Raw genomic sequence first — 22,454 nt, 5'->3', positions numbered from 1 at the left:
GATATGAAAAGCAACACATTTATACCTGGTCTTGAGTTTATACCAAATGACAAAAAAATAAATAAATCATGACTCATTTATGTTCGCTGCCCTGAGTACTGGAACTCAAGTTGTTCCAGTCTTGATATTCCCCCAGCTGAAGTGTGCTAACTGAAGGGGTCAAATCTGGGTGGGATGGGGTGGGGGGGGGAGCATAATTTAAAATGTTCTGCAATTTTCTTGAATGATAAAAATTGAGTTGTAGTTACTTTGGATGATGTTAAGCTCGTTGAATATGTGATGTAGCCAGTAAAAGTTTGTTGTTTAATTTAAACAACAAATAAATCACTGCAATTTTTTGACAAATTGTTGCATCTGCAGTAGTGTATTTGGAAATACTTCAAGAAAGATACCATATTACAATAAAATACAAAATGCAGTATAATAATATTGTTTCAATAGAACTTTTACAAAATCTATTATACAAAAGTACCATTTTTCATGGTCTGCGAATCTAAAGGACTTGGTTCTGTCATTTTCATTGATTGTTTCAGTTTGCAAGTCAACTTTGAGGCATGAACTAAAAATATCATCATCATTAAAAACCACTAGCTGAAAATGAAGAAAGATTTGCTGGTTGCCAGGGTTAAATGCTAACTCAAAACAAAAACTCATATACAATTCACATATATGCATACATTCCTGACAATACTGAATGATTAGATGATCCTATTTATTTTCAGCCTGCTCCAAAAATGAAGTGCTCAGGTCTTAGCTAATTTAGTCTCAATATGCAGAGAGTAGTTTTATTTATGCTATTCACTCCATTCGGGTACTGAAAAATGTAGAACAAAAATGACAATTCTTTGTTTTCCATCTATTTGTCATCTACAAGATATCAAAAATATTTAACATACATTGATTGGATAAGCAATTGCTTAATTCATGAAATGCATTACCATCGTGGCTAGATTGGTGGCAGCGAATGCCATGGGTTCCATCCAGTGCCAGATCAAAAGCCAGCACTGCCCTTATGCAGCAACAATATCTGCTAAGTCTTGTGAGATCTAACGTTATAACCTGGATGTCAAAAAGTCTGCCTCATTACCAAACCTAATTAATTTTTTGGTTGACCTTTGCAAGTTGACAGGTCACAAAACTTCTTAAATGATGGATATTCAATTTGGTGTTGTAGCACTATTTTTCCTTACACATCTAATTATTTCTGATGGTTAAATTGTCATTTGGGAATGGAAAATCCTGTTAACAAATAATTATAATGTCCCTGAAAATACACAAGTTGAATTGAAACATATTTATTGGATGAATTTGCACCAGTACCATTACCAATATTTTATCAGAAGTTAGCCTTGAAGTTATAAAAATGTTATAGATCTGTAGAACTACTGATTCTGAGCAATTGATTGTTCTGGTCCAATGTGTCTTCCATCTACAATGAGCTTTAACTTGGAAAGCAGTCTACGAATAAGCAATATGAGTTGGTTCTTTGGAGGTGCACTGTTTAAATGCAAATCTTAAGGAATGTGGATTTCCCAGCTGGGTTCCGCCATACAAGGCCACACCAAAAGTCGAAGAAGCTCAAAGTGTAGCAGGCAGACTAAATGTTGCCTTCCATCCAAGTTTGTATATGGAGGTTTAAAGGTTAATTTTTATACTGGTAAATGCTATGCTCTGCACGTGTGAATATTTTAGAATTGTTCTGGCTGATACATGTTCAGAGTTGGCAAACACTCTTTTTTTCTTCATGATAAAATGGAAACATACAGTGACACGACAATCATGTGTTTACTTACAAAGAAGCTGAAATGGCTGAATGATATTGCTGTTTATCAATAAAACTAATAGTTTTCGAAGGTTTGCCACAGAAGTTCACAATGAATAAATGTAATGTAAGTGAAGATAAAGTACTCCGTTGGGACTGTAACAAAATCAATGAAAGTAGAACAGGTCATTTATAAAACAATAACTACACTTTAAAAGCAAACTACTGTATGCATTTGAAACTGGTAATAAGTAGACTGCTGATCTAACATGTAAGTCAATTTAAAACTATGACAGAATACAAACATGTACAATTTAATTTTAGTAAGTCAAAATGTTGCACTACAATGACTCACAGAACTTTTTCAGGAAAAAAAGTATAAATATAATCTTCTTTCAGAGAATATGATTTTCAGTAAAAAACATATTTTACAAAACTTCTTTTTACTAAGCACATAAAATCTATGCATTTTGAGCCCAATAATGTACATGTGGTGGAAACAATATAATGGTATGTTTTTAACTGTTATCCATTGGGCAACCTATATCTAATCGGGCACAAATGTGCACACCTGCGATTTACTGTGAGGTTCCTTGTCAGCTGGCTGTAGGCACAGATGAATTTTGTCCATCAGTACCTATCCAACAGATGGATAACATTTACAATCCTCTGGCTTTTTCACGAATGCTGTCCCAAAATTTCATCGAGATTTAAGTCCTTCATCCAGTCATCATTGCCACTTTTTATCAGTGATTCAAAGAAATCAGGGTCACTGCTGAGTCCTGACAGGGCATTGTCACCTTGTTGGCTGAGAAAGTCAAATGCCAAGTCACTGTTATGATTTGTTCCCTGGTAACTTCTAGGGGGTTGGTTCGTGGAAGGAAAATTGGTTGTAGGCAAGGTTTGCACTGAAGGTGCCTGGCTTATCACAGCAATGCTTGCTGCTGATTGGTTCATTACAGCCATAGCTTGTGGTTGAGGTCTTGGCTGATTAGCTCTTGGAGTTGACCCACTCAGTGAGCCAATTGTCTGTCCACTCATGGCTTGGTTCATTTGTGCCAAAGGTCGCATCTGAACTCCTGGAGCTATCTGGTTTGGTGGAGCCATGCCCCGCTGAGCAAAGTGTTGATTGGACATATTAGGTTGCATCGACTGATTTGGGAAAAGAGAGTTATTAGAGAATCTTATGTTAGGTCCAATTTGTGCCTGTTTTGGAGTCACCTGCACCCCCTGGGATGTCCAGTTTTGTGGTGCCAAACCGGAATTGGTCATCATATTTGTTAGTCTTTGTGTCTGAGCAGACATACTGGTGCTTATATGGTTCAAAACTGGTCTCATCGGTTGCTGAGAAATGGCAGAACTTCCAACAGATGCAGTGCCAAATCCAGACATTGTCCCTTGACCTAATGTTGGTTGCCTTTGTATCATTACATTGTTCTGGGCCATTCCCATTTGACTTTGGCTTGTGTGATGTTGCAGTTGATTAACACTAGATGAAACTGTATATGCTGCCTGCTGGGAAGCTGATGCACTCCCATACATTCCTATGGCTCTGTCACTTTGTGTTCCGGATATAGGAGGCATCCTGGGTCCTTGGTTGCTTGGTGAATTCACTTGTAAAAGGCCAGAGGTTGGAGGAATCACACGGTGATTCGGAGCAGAATTTGGTAAAGACTGAGACGTATTCAGTCCCATTGCCGATGCAGCACCTGAAAGATGAATGAATTTTCTTTAATGCGCGTTCAAATATAAATAAAATCTTTTTAAACTCTGCAAAGGAAATGACATTTCAGTGAAGTCTTGCATGGTTAAAATTGCACAATGGTAATTTATTTAAAAAATTTAAAGGAAGGTGCTGAAGCGTGTCAGCCTTTTGTGAGTCGCTCCCAAAATCACCTTTCATGCACAACAACTGGTCAAACTTCCTATGCCTTCACTTGAACTCAAGATTTCTTACTCTGTGAGAATTACGTTGCTTTTGATCTCTCTCTCTCTCTCTCTGTCTCTCTCTCTCTCTCTCTGTGTGACTTTGCACTTCTATCCTGTGACCCGATATGCTTTACTATGTATGCGACGTCAATCTCAACTACTTGCTACCATAGCTGGATTTTTGGTGTCCTTTTTAAGATTGGGACAAATCTACACATGAGGATGTTCAGAGAGATTTCATCAGATCAATTCAATAATCAGTTTACAAGAAAAGGTTGAATAAGTTGGGCCTGTTTCAATTGAAATTTAGAAGTATGAAAGGTAATCTCATTGAAAACTTTATCACCGAGTCTCGGTACACGTGACAATGAACTTGAACTTGAGGTCCTGCAATCTGACACCAAGTTTTATCCCGGATTTGAAGTCTGGGTAGTTGAGTGAAATGGGAACTATCATGACGCGTTTTCATTGCAAAGCATGCAAGGATCAAATTAATTATGTTACTGATGAAAGTATTTCAATTGAAGCCTCGCCCTATACATTAAAAAAAAAACTGGAGGTATCCTTTATAAACATATGACCATATAACAATTACAGCACGGAAACAGGCTATTTTGGCCCTTTTAGTCCACACCGAACTAAGTACACTCCTCTAGCCCCACCTACCTGCACCCTGCCCATAACCCTTCATTCACCTCCCATCCATATACCTATCCAATTTTTCCTTAAATGACAACATTGACCCTGCCACCACATTCCACACAGCCACCACTCTCTGACCAAAGAAGTTCCGCCTCATGGTACTTCTAAATTTTTGCCCCTTAACTCATGAACTCTTGTTTAAAACTCTCTTACTCTCAATGAAAAAAGCCTATCCACATCAAGTCTATCTATCTATCTCATAATCTTAAATACCTCTATCAAATCTGCTCTCAACCTTCTACGCACCAAAGAATAAAAACCTAATTTGCTCAATCTTTCTTTGTAATCTAGATTCTGAAACCCAGGCAACCTTTTCATAAATCTTCTCTGCACACATTCTACCTTGTTGATATCCTTCCTATAATTATCATTGATTAAACTACTCAGATCAAGCAAAAAAAGTTTAATTTTTAGTCTGTGCTGAGTTAGTTGATCTTGGGTCAAGGGGTTGTGGGGTAATATTATTGCCTTGTTGGGAAAAAAAATCAAATTAAAAGTAGGGAAAGGTTGCTTCTTTATTCACCATATTCTTCCAAAATCTTTGCATTGTTAATGAAACTAACTGGGAGAAAAGTGCAATGTTTATCTATGTGTCTGCTGGTGGCATAACAGCTGCTTTTACAATCAATGCGAAGGAAAATTAGACACATCCATAAATCACTGGCAAACACCTCGAACTTAAGAACTAAAACCATAAAATGTTGGAAACATTTAGATGGTCAGGTATCATCCATTGTAAGAGAAAAATAGTTAATGATTCAGGTCCAAACTTCTTTGTAAGAACACAAAAATATTCAAGAAGAAGGCTACACCACTGCATGAACCTCTTTTATCATCAGAAAAAATTCTCCTTTGTTCCACTTGCATGCTTTTTTCTAACATGGAGCAAATATCTAGCTTCTTCATACTTGAATATATTCTATAATTCAGATGCCATGGGTTTTTAGTTCACACAATTCCAAAGATTCATAACCCTCTGAGAAAAGAAGTCCCTTCTCATTTCCACGTTAATATGCAACTATTTAACCAAATGCTCCTGGTTTGAAAATCCCCATTTGGAGAAACATCCTTTCAGTGTCCATCCCAAAACAAATACTTTTCAATGAGATTACCTTTCATTCTTCTAAATTTCAATTTAAACAGGCCCAACTTATTCAACCTTTTCTTGTAAACTGATTATTGAATTAATCTGATGAAATCTCTCTGAACATCCTCGTGTGTAGATTTGTCCCAATCTTAACAAGGACACTAAAAATCCAGCTATGGTCACAGTAATGCTTATTTTATATATGAAGACTTGTCCTGCATATGTATTGTAAAAATGTTCATATTTACAATGAAGGAAAATATTCCACCTCCCTTCCTAATTATTTGCTTTACTTGCATGCTTCTTTTTTCTGTTTCATGTACTAAAACTCTTAAAACCATCTGTGGAATAATTTTCTGTGATGAATGTTCCATCTTTTTACTCTAACTCCCAAAATGGATAATCCCACACGTTATAACCTAACATTCGCCCACGCTATGATCCATCTACAAAATACTTGCTCACTTATTTAGCCTTTTGATAACACTTTGCAGACCCTGTACCTGCTCACAATGTGTTTTGCCACTAGTCTTCATAAATGGCTCAAACTCAAAATGTTGACTGACTACTTCTACCCATGTATGTTGTCTGAACTGCTGAGCTTCTCTAACAATTTGATGTCTGGCAACTTTGATACCTGCTGTCAGCAAATTTACCTGGCGAATTCATCTGTGTTTTTAATATAGATTATAATTAGTTTAAGTGTGTAAGAGGAGTATTTTATAAAAGGATTATTTGATTTATCCTTGAGATGTGTTAGAAAATGGTAGCACTGCTGTTGGTGTGGACCTGTGGGGAACAAGGGAGTGGAGATGCAGCGTTTCCGCGGGGTCCAGCCACCCAGTTGACTGCTGTTGGCTTCGCACAGGCTTTAAAAAGCCTGTTGGGGGGAATCAACGGTGGTTTTTACTTGAAATCCCCTAACCGTGAGTCTGTGTCCAAGATGGCAGCGTCTATTAATTGGCAGAAGCCATGAGGGGTTGCAGACTACAGGGAAGCAGAGGACTGGAGCAGGACACCAGAGGACTGGAAGCTCATAGTAACATAGAAGTTAGGAGCAGGAGTAGGTCATTCAGCCCTTTGAGCCTGTTCCGGCATTCAATGAGATCATGGCTGATCTTAAAGTTCAGTACCCCATCCCCGCCTTCTCTCCGTAACCCTTAATTCCCGTATATTGAAGAAATATATCTAATTCCCTCTTAAATATATTTAATGAACCTGCCTCTACTGCTCTCTATGGCAATGAATTCCACAGATTCACCACCCTCTGGGTAAAGAAATTCCTCCTCATCTCGGTCCTAAATGGTTTGCCTATTATCCACAAACCATGGCCCCGGGTTCTGGATTTTCCCATCATTGGAAACATCCCATCTGCATCCATTCTGTCCAGTCCTGCCAGAATTTTATATGTCTCTATGAGATCCCACTCAATCTTCTAAACTCCAGTGAGTACAATCCCAAATTGCGCAATCTTTCCTCATAAGTCATTCCTGCCATTCCAGGTATCAGCCTGGTGAATCGCCTCTGCACTCCCTCCATTGCAAGAACATCCTTCCTTAGATAAGGTGACCAAAACTGCACACAATACTCCAGGTGTGTTCTCACCAAGGCTCTGTACAGCTGCAGTAAGGTATCCTTATTCCTATACTCAAACCCTCTTGATATGAAGGCCAACATACCATTTGCCTTTTCAACCGCCTGCTGTACCTGCATGCTCACCTTCAGTGACTGGTGTACAAGAACCCCTAGGTCTCTCTGCACTTCCCCATCTCCCAATCTATTGGCATTCAAATAGTAATCTGCCCTCTGGTTTGTATTACCAAAGTGGATAACCTCTCATTTATCCACATTGTAGTGCATTTGCCATGTACCTGCCCAGTCCCCCAATTTATCCAAATCTTGACCCCCTCTTCAGTGCACACAACCCCTCCTAGCTTAGTGTCATCTGCAAATTTGGAGATATTACATCCAATCCCCTCATCCAGATCATTAATGTAAATTGTGAACAGCTGAGGTCCCAGTACAGATCCCTGTGGCACCCCACTGGTCACCGCCTGCCACTCAGAAAATGAGCCGTTTATCCCAACTCTCTGCCTTCTATCTGTCAGCCAGTTCTCAATCCACATCAATACCTTGCCCCCAATCCCATGAACCTTGATTTTGCATGTCAGTCGTTTATGTGGGACCTTATCAAAGGCCTTTTGGAAATCCAGGTACACCACATCCACTGGCTCTCCCCCATCTATTTTACCTGTCACCATCTCAAAGAATTCCAATCGATTTGTCAAGCACAATTTACCTGTTGATGATGACTCTGTCCGATCCCTTCTCTGATAGTCTATAACATCCTTAATAATGGATTCTATCATTTTACCCACTACTGATGAAAGGCTCATGCACCTTCTGAGAGGGAGAAGCGGAGATGATCTGCGGGGATGACGTCCATGGCGGCGGACTCGTGAGGGGGCTGCTCTGTGGATGAGGGATCTGTGCAAGGGACCCAGTAAAACTAACCCAGGCATCCTGCTCCGGTGAATTAAAAGGGAAATGGCCAACTTGGTTACTCTAGTGATGTCACCGCTTGCATGTGTGCATTACAGGGAAATCTCTGGCTGAAGTGCCGCTGGCATGAATGCGGGGGGTGGGGGCGGGTGCAATGGGCCGCTGCCATGATAGGGAGGTTGCCGCAATTGTGAGGGCCTGCAATGTGCTGCTGCAACGATTGAGGGGGGCTACGATGTGCCATAGCCACCATAGTTCATGGCAATGGCTCAATGAGGGAACAATGGCCACCCTCCTTACACATAATCGCCCATGCTGCTGCAACTGCGCTCTGGCGCTGGCAGAGCAGTTCCAGCGGTGAGGGGATTGAGGATAAGGAAGAAGGCTATTGCTTCCGCACTCACGCATTGAGCCATCACTGCGAACCAGAGCAGAATGTCATGGCAGCAACCACTCCCCACCCCGTTCGTGGCAGGAGCACATCACTGGGGGGAAAGAAATGATGGGCAGGAGCTGGGGAGGAGGGAGGAAAGGGGGAGCATTTAGGAGAATTTTAAAACAGAAAAGGAACTGACTGCATAACACATCACTCATCACGTCATTGCAGGGGCGGGATCCCCCTTGAATTGCTGGATTGGCTGCAATTTGAAAGGTGAATCCTGCACCCACAATCCAGTTATCGTACTCGGGTCCCAGGAGGGCTACCTGGGTGCTGCAATTTGAAAGCAACTGGTGACTCTGGGAGGACTCCCTTTTGCTTCTCTCTCTCTGAGTAAGTATAAGTCAGACTGTAAGAGATACTTAGGCAATTCCTGCCAGTGGCGAATCTGTCTGCCTTGTAGCAGGCAAAAGAAATTTCATGTAATATGACCTTGCTTTATTACTATTACAATAAATTGAATCTTGAAGTGTGTTACACCAGTTAATGATTCCAGCATGACATAGTGTCAGCTTTGAATACTGGTGAATGATGCCTTTTTGCAGACCTGATGGTTGTTTCCATATGTCCCTAGGCCAAGGGTTACAAGAGTTAACACCTGAGGAGGATGGAAATGCAATGGAATAAAATTTTTAGCTTTTGAACAATCTAAAAAGAAGCAACTTGTGCAAATAGGAACCTTCTCTTTGGCTGGATTGCGACTGGCACCAAGAGAAAAGGGAAGGATGCAGGAAAGTCTCTTGGAAACTTGAGGTTCTCTCCGGCAAGGTGGAGATCGATTCATTCACTGATTGATAAGTACAATTTTAATTTCCCCTTCTGTATTTTGTATACTGCTTAGTGTTCTGTATCTATTCTAAAATAGTTAGCTTATATATATATATATATATATATATGTATAATGAAACCCTGATTTTACACACCCCAATTTAACGTGAATTCAGATATAAAGTGACATGTCATTGGACAATTGGACACCCCCCCAGCACCCCCACTATGGATACCAAAATCCATGGATGCTCGTCCATTATTATACAAGAGTAAATTAGGCATGCAAGTGATCCCGGCAGGAGCGGGGATGTTGGGCTCCCGACAGAAGCGGGAATTGCCTGCCATTTGTTACTCAGACCGACTACGGGGCAAGTATAGCAAGTGCTCTCTACAGAAATGGCATTCTTGCTCCTTCGAAAAGCACTTCAACATGCTCCTGAGCAGCGTTACACTGTAAGCATTCAGTGTCACACACTTGGTTTCCTGCTGTTGCCATTTCTGGTTTGCTAAAAATTAATTTGTGTTTTAATTTTAACTGTAACAACAATGGTTTATTGAAACCCTGAATTAGCACAGCCTCACTTTTTCGTGATGAGGTTTTATGGACCCTAACAATCGCGTTATAATGTGGATTCACTATATGCATACACACACGCGCGCGCACGCACACACTCACTTACTCCTTTAACATGTGCACACCATTTCTTTTGTCAGTTCATTACTTTTGTTGCCTAATCAGAAAAGATTTTGAAGACCCAGAATGGACCTCTGTGGAACCCTGCAAATTATGACCTGCAAACCAGAAAACTACCTATTTATCTCAATTTTCTATTAGTTAGCTATTTCTTATTAAGATTCATTGTTAATATTTCACTTGCTTCAATTACATTTAATTAACCTCCTATACAAAGTCCTCTGGAAATTAAGTACACTTCATCACCCTTTTCCCCTTTATATACCCTGCTTTGTACATCCGGGAGGGTGCACATACCTGATGGTCGGGTGAACTGGCTCTGTGTGTTATGTGTGTGTCAACAGAGCAACCGCATCAAAGATGGTGCCGCGTGGCAGAAGCTCGGGCTCGCATGCGTGCGGGCAGCGTGTTTGTGCCATGATGACGAGTTTCTGGCGCCTAAGGGGTGGGAGCTTTGAAGGCCTGAAAACGGCAGCGCACTAGACTGCTGGCCTCGATTGTTCGTTTAGTTAGCTCGCACGCTACATATCCTCAAAAGAATTGTCAAAAAAATTGACAACCATAATTTCCCTTTCAAAAAACCATGATTTTGCTTGATTGCATTATGATTAACTGTCTTGTCACTATATTCTTATTAAGGGATGGTATTTTTTTCAATTATAGATGTCAGGTTAACTGACCCAAAGTTTATTGGATTTATCTACCTCCTCTCCAGAATAAAGACATTGCACTCTCAGTTTTCCAAATTGTTTGCATCTTTCCAAAATCTTTAGAATTTTGGAAGATCAAACCAATCCACCCACTATCATGTAAGTAAAGAGGTCAATGGGACTTTCCAGCCTTTATCCCCATTAGTTTGCCTGAGAACCATTTGATTCTAGCAATTGTGGCTGTTTTAAATCGCTCATTTAGTCTCCTAACTAATCACAATTATTGGGATGATTTTTGTGTCATAAGTCCCTGCCATTGCCTTGTTCCTGTCTTATCCAAAGTTCCAATTATTCTTTTAGCTCAAGGTTCTTACTCTATTTTCATATTTCTTGATTATCTCCTCTCATAATCTATTTACACCTTTTTAGATTCTTCACTGGCTCCTAAAGGTTCCCTAAGCTTCTGACCTACCACCACATGCTTTTCCTTTCAACTTAATGCCATTCATAGTTAACCATTTTATTGTCTTTATTCCACAAAGGAATACCTTCTTGTTGAGAATATTGAAATACGCCCTGAAATGTCTACAGTTGCTTATCTACCATCTTATCTTTTAGTCTATTCTCCAATCAATTTTAGACAAATCTATCTTTGTACCTTTCTCACTGACTTTATTTAAATTTAAGAAAATAGTTTCACACTTAAATTTCTCACTAGTGAAATTCTTCTTTTCTTTTTCTTTGGCTTGGCTTCGCGGACGAAGATTTATGGAGGGGGGAAATGTCCACGTCAGCTGCAGGCTCGTTTGTGGCCGACAAGTCCGATGCGGGACAGGCAGACACGGTTGCAGCGGTTGCAGGGGAAAATTGGTGGGTTGGGGTTGGGTGTTGGGTTTTTCCTCCTTTGCCTTTTGTCAGTGAGGTGGGCTCTGCGGTCTTCTTCAAAGGAGGTTGCTGCCCGCCGAACTGTGAGGCGCCAAGATGCACGGTTTGAGGCGAGATCAGCCCACTGGCAGTGGTCAATGTGGCAGGCACCAAGAGATTTCTTTAGGCAGTCTTTGTACCTCTATTTTCTTATTACTCTTCCTGCAGAGGATCCTTTACTTTGTGATCATTACTAGTCGGGTCCCATTACACTCGAGATGGAAAATAAACTACCAACAACATAAAGTTAAAAAAAACCTCCTCTGAAACTAATCCCAAGATTATCTTTGTCAATTTGATTTATCCAATCTAAGTGAAGGTTAAAGTCACATATTATTAGTACAGGAACTTCCTGACATACTCCTGCCACAATCTGGTTAGCATTACACATTTCATTACTTTGCACTATGCCTTATCTTTTCTCTTTAACTCTAAATTTCCCTTCACCTGAAACTCACCACCCCAACCCCCCAAGTTTTTTTTTAAATCACTGCCTGTAACTCTCCTAATACATTTTTATTAATCCAAGCCCAATTCAAGTGAAACCCATGCCAACATAGGTTAAAATTAACAACATTAAACCTTAAATCCATTTCTCCCTGAGAACTTCTGCCTCAAACTTATTCAGTTTTTTTTTTACAAATGCTCAGCATTCTGTAAAATGCATATTCACCTTAAAATTATTAATTGTATCAAATAACAACAGTCTCTTGGTCACTAAATTTAAAGAATTTAAAGGAAATTTTCAAATATTGTACATGTACACCATGTAACAAATACATCCAAGCATTTTCAGTTCAAGCTCTAATGAAGCAAGTACTCAGCAATTCCAGTTATATTAACCAATCCATTAAACAATAACTGATCTTGGTCAAAAACCACATAAGGGGAGTTTAACGCTGTTGCCTCATTCCTCATCTGCCCAATTACTGATTCAACTCAAAGTCCGAACTACAGTGCAAGATGTACTACCGTTTCAAGATTTTTGGGACAAATAATTTTGATATCTATAAAAATGCATCAGTTTTGAACATGAGGAATAACAATTACAAATTGAAACTTTGTCCATGGTAATTGCAGTGCCATAACACACTTATCACCAATCAATACTAAGGTCACAGTTGACATTGTGATCACAATATTTCATTCTGAAAAGTCTAATACAGGTAATTAATTTAACTGTGGAGATCAAATGTGAGTGGTAGAATCATGAGAACATTAGTGTACTAGCAATAAATTAAATGACCATAGTTAAGTATATCAGCAGTTTTCCCTAAATGTCTGTGTTATGCTATTTATTGTGAAGAGTGTCACATTCCTCTTCCCATTTTCTACTAGCACGCACCCTTATTTACTATGCATCTTCTTGCAGAAGCTCCCAGTACACTGCATAGCTATAAAAATTGTCCAGATTATTTAGCAGCCAGGAAACTGTCAGAAAGCTACTAGTTAGGATGTTAATGTGCTTTCCTGAACAGTCTGCAAGGTCACTCATTGAAACCCAGTGGGATTTCATGTTACATAGGCATGCCGGTTACCTCAATCTGATCTTTGGCCTCAGTCAGATTAGACAACAAACTGTCAAAAAAAAAAGACTAAAAAGGAAATGTGTCTTTTGTGATTATTTAGGATGGCAGAAGTGGTGCAGGAAAGATGCTGCATCATTGTTCCAGTGATCCAGGTTAAAACCTGACCTCAGGTGCTGACGGTGTGGAATTTGAATGATCTCCCTGTGATAATGCAGGTTTCTTCCGGCTGTTCCATTTCCTTTGCAATTGTGAATGCTGGTGCCTCAGTTGGTCATTATAAATTGTTCCTACTGGGCAGGTGAGTCCTAATATCGGTGGGAAGTTGATGGAAATGTGTTGAGGATAAAATACGATTAGTGTTGGATCACTGTGGAGCAAAAAAAAACCACTGGATGAACTCAGTGCATCAGGCAGTGTCTGTGGAGACAAATAGATAGTTGACGATTGGGGTCAACACCTTGCATTAGGAATAAGGAGTGAAAGGAAAACAGTGAGTATAAAAGTGCTATTTTCTCTCTACACTCTCAGTCCTGATGCAGGGTCTTGACCAGAAATGTTAACTATCACCTGTCCTCCACAGATACTGCCTGAGTTCATTCAATTTGTTTTTATCCTAGATTAGAGCATTTAAACCATCATGTGTCTTTAGGATAACTTTTGAAGGATATTTGGATGGCTAATGTGTCTATTTTCGTGATTTATCTCTTTATGACTCCAGGAGCAAGAAAATACCATTTATTGGGAGTCCTGCTTAAATAAGATGAAAGAATTATTAAGGATCCTTTCCATTCAGCACCTAGTATCTCTAACTCACTGCCATCAAAGAGGTACAGGAGAATCAAAGCCAGGACTGTCAGGTTGGGAAATTGATGAACAGTATTCTTAACTGAGTAAATCATTCCAAAATAATTATATATGCTCATTTTAAATTATATGTTTATAGAGATATGTGATTAATGTGTGCTGTGTATTATATGTGTATGATTCATTGTCCAAAAAAATGTTGTTTCGTCTGGTAATATATGTACAGTCAGATGGATGAAAAACTTGAACTTGAAAATTGAACTATTGAGCCTCTCACTTCCTATCTAGCCTATTTTCTCATATAAGATTCCCATGAATATTGGTGGAAACTTCTCTTTCTGTAAGAATGCATTCCCCATGTCAAATAATTTTACCACATGTTTCTAATGCTATCAAGATGAGCTGGATGTTGGTTTGGGGACTTTAACAGCAGAATTCATTTGTAGTAAGGTCCACTTTGCATTTTAAGTTTATCTTTCAATGTTTAGGTAAATTGAAATATTACATTTTTATGTCATCATTGAACTTAAATTTAAAATGTTATACTTTGGTGAAACAAAATGCTATTACTTCAACTAGCGTGGGCCTTTATACAAGCTAAAATCATAAAATGGTTAGCCAGTCAGGCACTATCTTTAGAAAGAGGAACAGTTAATATTTCAGCCTTGAGACTCGTTGTCTGAACCAGGCAAAAAGGTAAAGTTTTTTTTTCAGTGAATAAGTAGGTGTTGGAAAGATGGATAAAACAAAGGCCAAATCTCTGATATGGTAAGACCAAATCAGTTATGCAACAGTTGAAATAGCAGTAAGGATCAGATTATGTTTCTGTGTACAGTCTCTTCCAGGGTCATGAATGGGCTCTATTTTTATAATAATAATGACAAGTTAATGATCATCCACCTGTACAAAGTTAATGCGCACCAAAATTCTTTCTTGCTGCAGCTAAACAGGAACTTTTTTTGTAAAAATGACAGTAGCATATATTAAATTATCCCAGCATGGAAACAAATAATAAATATAAAAGATAGATAAATAAATATTCACAGACATCCTTAAGTCAATTTTATCCATGGGTACAAAATCCTCAGAAATTACTGCGCACACCTCCATAGTATTATAAAGAATAGCATCGAAAGGACATACTGTAAGACTGGTAAGAAAGTACAATTGTTAAGAGTGGGAACTTTTTCTGCGTGCATCAAACATTTGAATTTAACATTTTTAAAGGAGCTCATTCGTATTTAGTGGTGTCCATAAGTCAGGCATTCATAACCTGGATGTGATCTGTAACACTGATAGCAAGGATGTGGAACATGGCAACCAGGCCTCATTTAACAACTTGGTTCAAAAAAAATGAGCCAAAATAATGACAGTCAGAAATGGCCAATTCTGATACAGACAGAAAGAAAGAATAATCTAAGTTGGAGAATTTGATATCAAGTGCAAGTAGGCTGCAATCTGCCCAGATAGGAGATGACATTTTGTTGCTCAAGCTTGTTTTTGGGTTCAGAAGACAGGACAGATTTGGAATAAGATGGTGAACTCAGGTGACAGCCAACCAGAAGCTGAGTGTCACTCCTGCAGACTGAATGGTGGCGCTCTGTACAGTGATCATCCAATCTGCATTTGGTTTCTCCAGTGTGAAAGACACCACATTGTGAACACTGAATGGTGTACACTAAATTGGAAGAAATTAATTGTTGCTTCACCTGTAAATATTGGTTTGGTCCCTGGATGGTGAAAAGGGAATAGGTTTAAGGACAGGTGTGGCAGCTCCTACTTTATAAAGAACCTTTTATCCTCAGTGCCGAGGGAAATACAGGCCTTGGTTTATTGTCTCAAGTGAAGGCTCCTTTAAAAGAGAACATTCCCTCTGGATTGCACTGGAATGCCAATGGAGAATTTTGTTCTCAAAACTCTAGAATGGGACCTAAACCAATAATTTTATGACTCACAGACAAGCTGCAGCTGTGTCATGGCTGACAGTGATCCAGAGTAAAACAATAATTTACAGGTATTAATTTTACATTATGCCCTTGTTACATTGTATAGAAAATAAATTCCAAGTTTTAATGCTGCTTTGTTGTTACCTGGATATTGACTTGGCTGTGAGATTCTTGCTAGATTTCGTCTCTGCTCTTTATAATCTGGAGGCGGCCTTGTCAAGTGCCTGTTAAGTTGATCCTGTGTATTCATTTTCTCCTAAAAAAAACAACCATTAAGCTTTCCAAATACTATGAATCATTTTCTTCTCTTTCTCACTTCATCACAAAATCTTTATGGGTAAACATCTTCATAGGTGAGAGGTAGAGGTGGCCATATGCTTTCCTGAACTATCAATGCTGCCATCAATCAGTTGTTAAGAGATATGTCTCATCAATCTAATGGGCACAACCACACTGCTAAAATCTGAACATCATGGTGTGGAAAATAATATTTGCTCTGGCGCAGTAAACAGAAAGCATGTTTAACATCAGAGAGTGATTGTTTGGCAAAGTAAGAGAAATGCATTTGACTGGCAAGATTATTCGCTTCCACAGCTTCTGGTGTTCGATGTAAACTTTTCGTAAACCTAAACCTTGGTGTAGCGGCTCTCAAGTGTGGTCACATTTGAGCACAATAGTGAACAAAATGGAGGGTTGTGTCAAAGTGTCAATGAACAGGAAGCAATTGAAAACCATGTCTGGGCCCTTATGACAGAAACGGAGATGTGGTGGATCAGTGAGATTTTTTAAAAGCAGATCTGATCAATTTTTAAAAAAAATATAAATTGCTGGAATCTTTGATTCATGTGACTCCATTTTCAGTGTGCTTTCTCCCTTGGAAAATTCAAAAGGCATCAGCAGCAGGTTGAAGAGCACTTTTGCCCAGAATGTTCTCCCATGAGGATTGGTATTCCACTCTTAGTTTGATCAATGAGTCTTCATTTTGTGCACTATTTAAAATAAATTTAAGGTGATACCCAGAATACACCTGTCTAAACTCAAATTATCCCATTTCTTTGCGGATGTTGATCCATTTTGTGAAAGGTGTAAAATTCTGATTCGTACGTTTTGGGAGTGTCCCTACATTAGGAGGATTCTGGGAGAATATTTTTCATTGTTTGTCAATGATTTTTAAGATTAAATTAGATCCACCCCCTTTAATTGGCCCTGTTTGGTTTCTCACGTGAACCGGATAAACTTTTATCAGCACCTTAAGGGAAAGTTTTAGCATGTTGATAGCCAGACGAGCAGTTTTAACAAAACGGAAAGATGAACTCTCACTGACTCATCCGCAATGGTTACATGATGTAATGTCATATCCAGGCTTAGAGAAAATGAGGTATACTATTAAAGATAAAATGTTTCAGTTTGAAAAGGTATCATAACCAGCAGTTTTAAATGATTTGGGTGCAGTAGTGCTGATCTGTCCATCTTCTGGAGATCCATCTTTGTATTTTTCTTGTAACTTTGATTAGAGGGAGGGGTTAGCTTAGTATTAGTTTTATGTTTTTATCTTTTAGATAAATGGATTTAACCATATAACCATTTACGGAGCGGAAACAGGCCATGTCGGCCTTTCAAGTCCGCACCGGTTCACTAGAACAACTCCACTAGCTCAAACCTCCCGCTCACCGCCACATGATGTTCAGGTTGAATTTTTTTGATGCATTGATAAACATATCCAGATCTCGGTTTTGCTTTTTCCTTAGAACATAAACTATTTAGACCATTAAACCACTCTTTCTTTCAATACGCACATGGTTATCTTCAACCTTCTTTCTGCTCCTTCACAATATATCTTACTTCCTTTAGCGTCAAAGGATGTAATTGATATCCAGAGTAAGGTGATCTTCGGTAAAAAATTCCAAAGCTTCACAATCCTTTGAATTGCTAGGATGCCCTAAACAGAGTGACTCCACCATCGCCAGGAGTGTGTGTTACTGGTTCCCTGGTCTTGAGCCATCAATCAACTAATCCAGTCATGTGTGTGAGATGGCTTATGGAGTTTAACTTATTATCCTGGATAATATCCCCTTTTTTTCAGATTTTATTAAGGTAAAATGCGATATGTTGTGATAGTATTTAATTGATTTATATGTATAATCATTTTAATAGTCAATCATATTTAATAATAAGGGATGGAATTTAACATTTGCCATATTGGGCATTTACTAATTTTATGTTATTATTTTGCCTTGCTTTATTGCTATCTTGTATATGGATTATTAAGTTAAACTCAATAAAAAATATTTTAAAAAGAAAGAAATAGTGAGACCACTATTTCTATCATTAATCTTGGAAGGACCGGCAACTCAAAAACTCTCTGTAGTGATGAGCTTCCCAAGATGCGACTGCCACCAACTACTCCACAGATCTCTTCTGTGCAAACTCAGTGAATGTCTTTGAGCAAAAAGATAACTTTCAACAGTCTTGTTGGTCACAGCTGGGATTGGCATTCACAAGGCTTCCCAGCATCCTTTCCAGTGACAGGACTGGAGACAAGAATACTGTTGCCTCTTGCTCTCTTCTGTCTGTGAGAGTTCATTGAGACATCATCTTGGAAAAGGAGCTGAAGACAGTCTCAATGGTGGTACTCAGTAAATATTCAATAATGTTACTGTCCAGTCTTCTCCTTAAAGCATTAAATGAAATAGTGACATTTGTCAAATAAGTGGTGTGGGAATAGAGGGAGAGTGAGATGAACATCAACTTGTGTGCTTATTGCAGAAAAGGATCCCATTACTTTTCATGAGCAGAATCTGGCAAACAACACCATCAGGATATTAGGAGGTGAATGACATTTTATGTAGAATCTTAAAAGTGGGGAAAGAAATATGTCTGGGAGAGAATCCTAAATCCAAAAGTATATATCATAGAATGTAGACTTGCATTAATACAGCATGATGCTTTTTAAATGCTGCGATTGTACCAACCTCTAGTAAATCCTCTAGCATCTTGTTCTCCTTACCCTCCTGTACTTGAGTAAGAATTATCCCAGCCTGCCAATCTCTCCTTGCAACTAATGGCCTCCATTCCAGACAACATTTTCAGCTCTATTATGAAGAAGGATTTGTTTTTGAATAGTGAAGGAAACAGTTTATGCATCGGGAGGTTGAAACAGGAAAAAAAGTTCAGAATTAAAAACATTAAAAAATGGATAAATTTATAGAAAGTAAAAAGCCTCAAAGCTTAACAACAAAAAAGTCAAAATAATAGGTAACAAGTAAATGATGATAAAACATTTCTCAAAAAGATTTAAAATAGTATCAATCCGAAAAGTGAACAACGAAGCTCAGTCTCACTTGTATATAATTAAAATTGAGACCCACTCATGCATTGAAAGACACAGAGGGAGTTCCGCAGCTGCACAATTTAGGTACAGAGCCAAAATAGGGAATAGCTTCCCTGCATTGAACCATTATTTTGATATAATTGAGTGCCGAGAAGAGGAAAATTAACCCTCTCCTTTAATTTTTTTTTTGTGAGACACTAGAAAATGCATTCTAGGCTGATGCTCTAGTAGTGCAACATTCAGAGATGTTATATTGAAGCTTCTTTGCATGGCCATAAATACATCAATGGTTCCGATCTGAGGAATAACAGGGAATTCTCCCCTAAATCCTAGACTGTATTTATCCCAGAACTAATAATACCAAAATTTATCAGATTTTCTGGTGATTATCAACTTGCTGTTCAAATGCTTTTGGCTGCTTTTTCTGACCAGGAGTTCAGAACAACTTGCCTATAATTGGAACAAGGTGTCAAAAATAGCACCATATGAGTGCAAGTCTTTTCCAGAGTTCAGCGGTGACCAAGGGGACCTGGACCTCAGGACTATCAGGTTCAATCATTCAATTTAGAGCAGAAAGATTAGTGTAGCGTTTTGCACAATGGTATCACAGCATTAGTGATTCAGGTTCCAATCCAGTACTATCTGTATGGAGTTTCTATTTTCTCCCTACTGTCTTTCCCCTGGATGCTCTGGTTTCCGTCCACATTCCAAAGACGTACAGGGTTAGTCCGTTAAATGGTCATATGGGTGTGTTTGGGCTGTGTGGGCTCATGGTTGGAACAGTCTTTTACTATGTTGTCTCTAAATTTAAAAAAAACATAATTTGATGACAGTAAATGTTTAAAAGTGAAACAGTTGATAAATTGTCAGTGAACCTCACCATCTGATAATAGGACTGAAGAAGGATTGCATCTTTAGATGCAAAAGAGATTTTAGGGCAGTGAAACCACCTGCTATGGGTCACCTCTGTTTCCTCACTGCTTTTAGCCATTTCCTACCTGACACAGACAGTGGGAAAAGGAGCCTTATTAGTCATATTCAAAAGAGTTTGTGATAGTCTGAACCTCATTATCAAAGCACCAGGTCAATTCCCAGTTCAGGTCATAAATAATGCCCAAAGCACAGCCAGTTTTAAAATTGAGGCCTATTGGTTTCTTATGAATGGCAGTCTCTTAATGGAAAACAAATCCGAGAAAAGCACAAGCCAGTAAAAGTTATGGCATTTTAATTTCTCCATAATAGATTAGAAATAGTAAAACACCGCTTAAAACTGAATAGGTCAGGCTGTAACTTGCATATTCTGGTCACTTTTTGGGTTAACATTTCATATTCATGAAATACAAGGGTCTGAGCAAAGAGACTGGAATACTGTACCGTGTCTGCCAGGATTTGTTGCCGATAGAGCAGTTTCTGATGTTCCATCATCTGCCTCTGCATGGCCTGCTTCTTCTCCATCAGCTGCTGCTTTAATACAGCCTGGTGAGCATTATTAATATAGCTGTTGCCAGTACTCGGGTTTGGACAAGTATTTGGAACTTGACTCGGGCCTGGTGCTGTGCCCACCACGGAATTCTGATCCTGAGTCAGGAAAGAGAAAAGGAGTCACTCCTCATTCAAAATCTTTACAAGTTTCAGCTTTGTTGAGGGAAAAAATGTATCACAAGGAATATGGCATGAGATCAGGAAAAATAAAACATTTAAAGTTAATTCAAAATTGTTTCACATGATTTGATTTATTTCTCATATATCGTTGTAACCTTTTTTAAAAAAAAAATCATAAATTTTTCCGATCATTTGTAATTCAGAGAGGCCTAATGATTTTTTTTAAAAAGAAATTCCAACATCAGTGTGCTTTGTGACCATTCACGGTGACAGCTGAAGCCAAGAATTCAGTGTCAGACAACAGTGGGGAATAATGCATTTCAACATGCTCTTATGAAAGTTTCCTATCAGTACAAACCTCCATTTTTGTTACATAATCTCCCTCTTAACAAGAATCAAAAGCACCATAGCAAATAATAAAATTTGTGTACGATATGAAATAAAGGGATTTAAGATAATTTTTTATTTTTTCTGACAACTGATCACTACCATGATAAATGATATCAGGGTCTTATGAGAATTTCAACTCAAGAATTAGATTTGCTTTCACTATTGCTGACATGGACTGGAATGTCAACCAAAAACCCTTTAATATTTGTTGCTAATTAAATCCATGCAAACGTAAGAAAAAAAAAACAATTCTCTGAAAAGCTAAAGGAGAAAATGCAAAAAATTAGAGACTGGCAGATACATATCCAATAATTTTCTATGTAGCAAGACCCAATGTTTTACTTGAATTATCTCAGGAGACAGTAGGCTGATCTTGAGTCAATCAGGATCTATCTTGTGCAGCAAAAAAAAAAACCTCATAATCATATGTGGCCAAGAAGTTACACAAACCTAAGTACAAAGCTACAAGTTCATGAAAATCAGGCCTCACATTTTTCTGGGTGGAAAAGTACATACATATTTTACTAACAGAAAGAACCTCCACTCACATTTGCTGAAGGCCTGCACAGACAGAAAATAATGGCTACCTGGAATGAAAATAATTAATCCAAATGTGATGATATAATTTGTCACCGGAATGATGATGAAATCTCAAATTATGGTTTTAGCCAGAAATTAGTACCATGAATGTATTTGCAATATTTATGTAAGGAATCCAGTTGATGTATTTAGCATTTGTGGATGATACAAAGACAGTGTTAAGGAAATGCTGAGTCTGCAGAAGGCCTTAGATTAGGAGATGAGCAAGGAAATGGTAGGTGGAATAGTGTAGAAAAGTGTATGTCCATGCCTGTTAGTGGAAGGAATAAAGATATTTTCTAAATGGGCAATAAGTTCAGAAATCAGAGGTGCAGAGAGACTCGTGCAAAACTCCTTGAAGGTTAACTTGCAGGTAGAGCCAGCAGAAAGAAGGACAAATGCATTGCTGGCATTCATTGCAAGAGGGATTGAATATAAAAGCAGAGGTGTAATGTTGAGGCTTAATAAGGCAATGACCAGACAGCATGGAGTATTTTGAGCAGTTCTGGGCTCCTTATCAGAGGAAGGATGCACTGGCATTCAAGAGGGTCTAGAAGAGATTCACACGGAGGACCCCTGGAATGAAAGGTTGATGAGAAGTGTTTGATGGCTCTGGGGCTTTACTTGCTGGAGTTTAGAAGAATGAGGGAGATCTCATTGAAACATAATGAGCACAAAAAAAAAAGGCCTGAATAGGATGCAGAGAGATTGTTTCCTCTGGTGGGGCAATCTGGGACCAGAGGGCATAGCCTCAGAAATATTCAGAGGGTGGTGAATCTGCGGAGGCCAAGTCACTAAGTATATTTAAAACAG

General features: G+C 38.7%; 1 protein-coding gene across 3 annotated transcripts in view; it reads right to left on the bottom strand.

Annotated features, from left to right (window-relative positions):
• Nucleotides 1–345: 345 nt before the first annotated feature.
• Nucleotides 346–22,454, bottom strand: part of maml2 (mastermind like transcriptional coactivator 2) — a 407,948-nt gene continuing 385,839 nt past the window's right edge. For all 3 annotated transcript variants that reach the window (XM_069890776.1, XM_069890777.1, XM_069890778.1), the window contains 3 exons: nucleotides 20,445–20,648; nucleotides 15,884–15,995; nucleotides 346–3,471 (listed from right to left, as the gene is read on the bottom strand). In XM_069890776.1, the coding sequence (XP_069746877.1) occupies nucleotides 2,441–3,471; nucleotides 15,884–15,995; nucleotides 20,445–20,648 (1,347 nt within the window). In that variant the 3' untranslated portion in view covers nucleotides 346–2,440. The remainder of the gene's footprint in view (nucleotides 3,472–15,883; nucleotides 15,996–20,444; nucleotides 20,649–22,454) is intronic.

The sequence above is a fragment of the Narcine bancroftii genome, chromosome 7 (genome assembly GCF_036971445.1).
Source record: "Narcine bancroftii isolate sNarBan1 chromosome 7, sNarBan1.hap1, whole genome shotgun sequence".
NCBI classification, from domain to species: domain Eukaryota; kingdom Metazoa; phylum Chordata; class Chondrichthyes; order Torpediniformes; family Narcinidae; genus Narcine; species Narcine bancroftii.
This window is presented reverse-complemented; position numbering and strand designations above follow the sequence as displayed.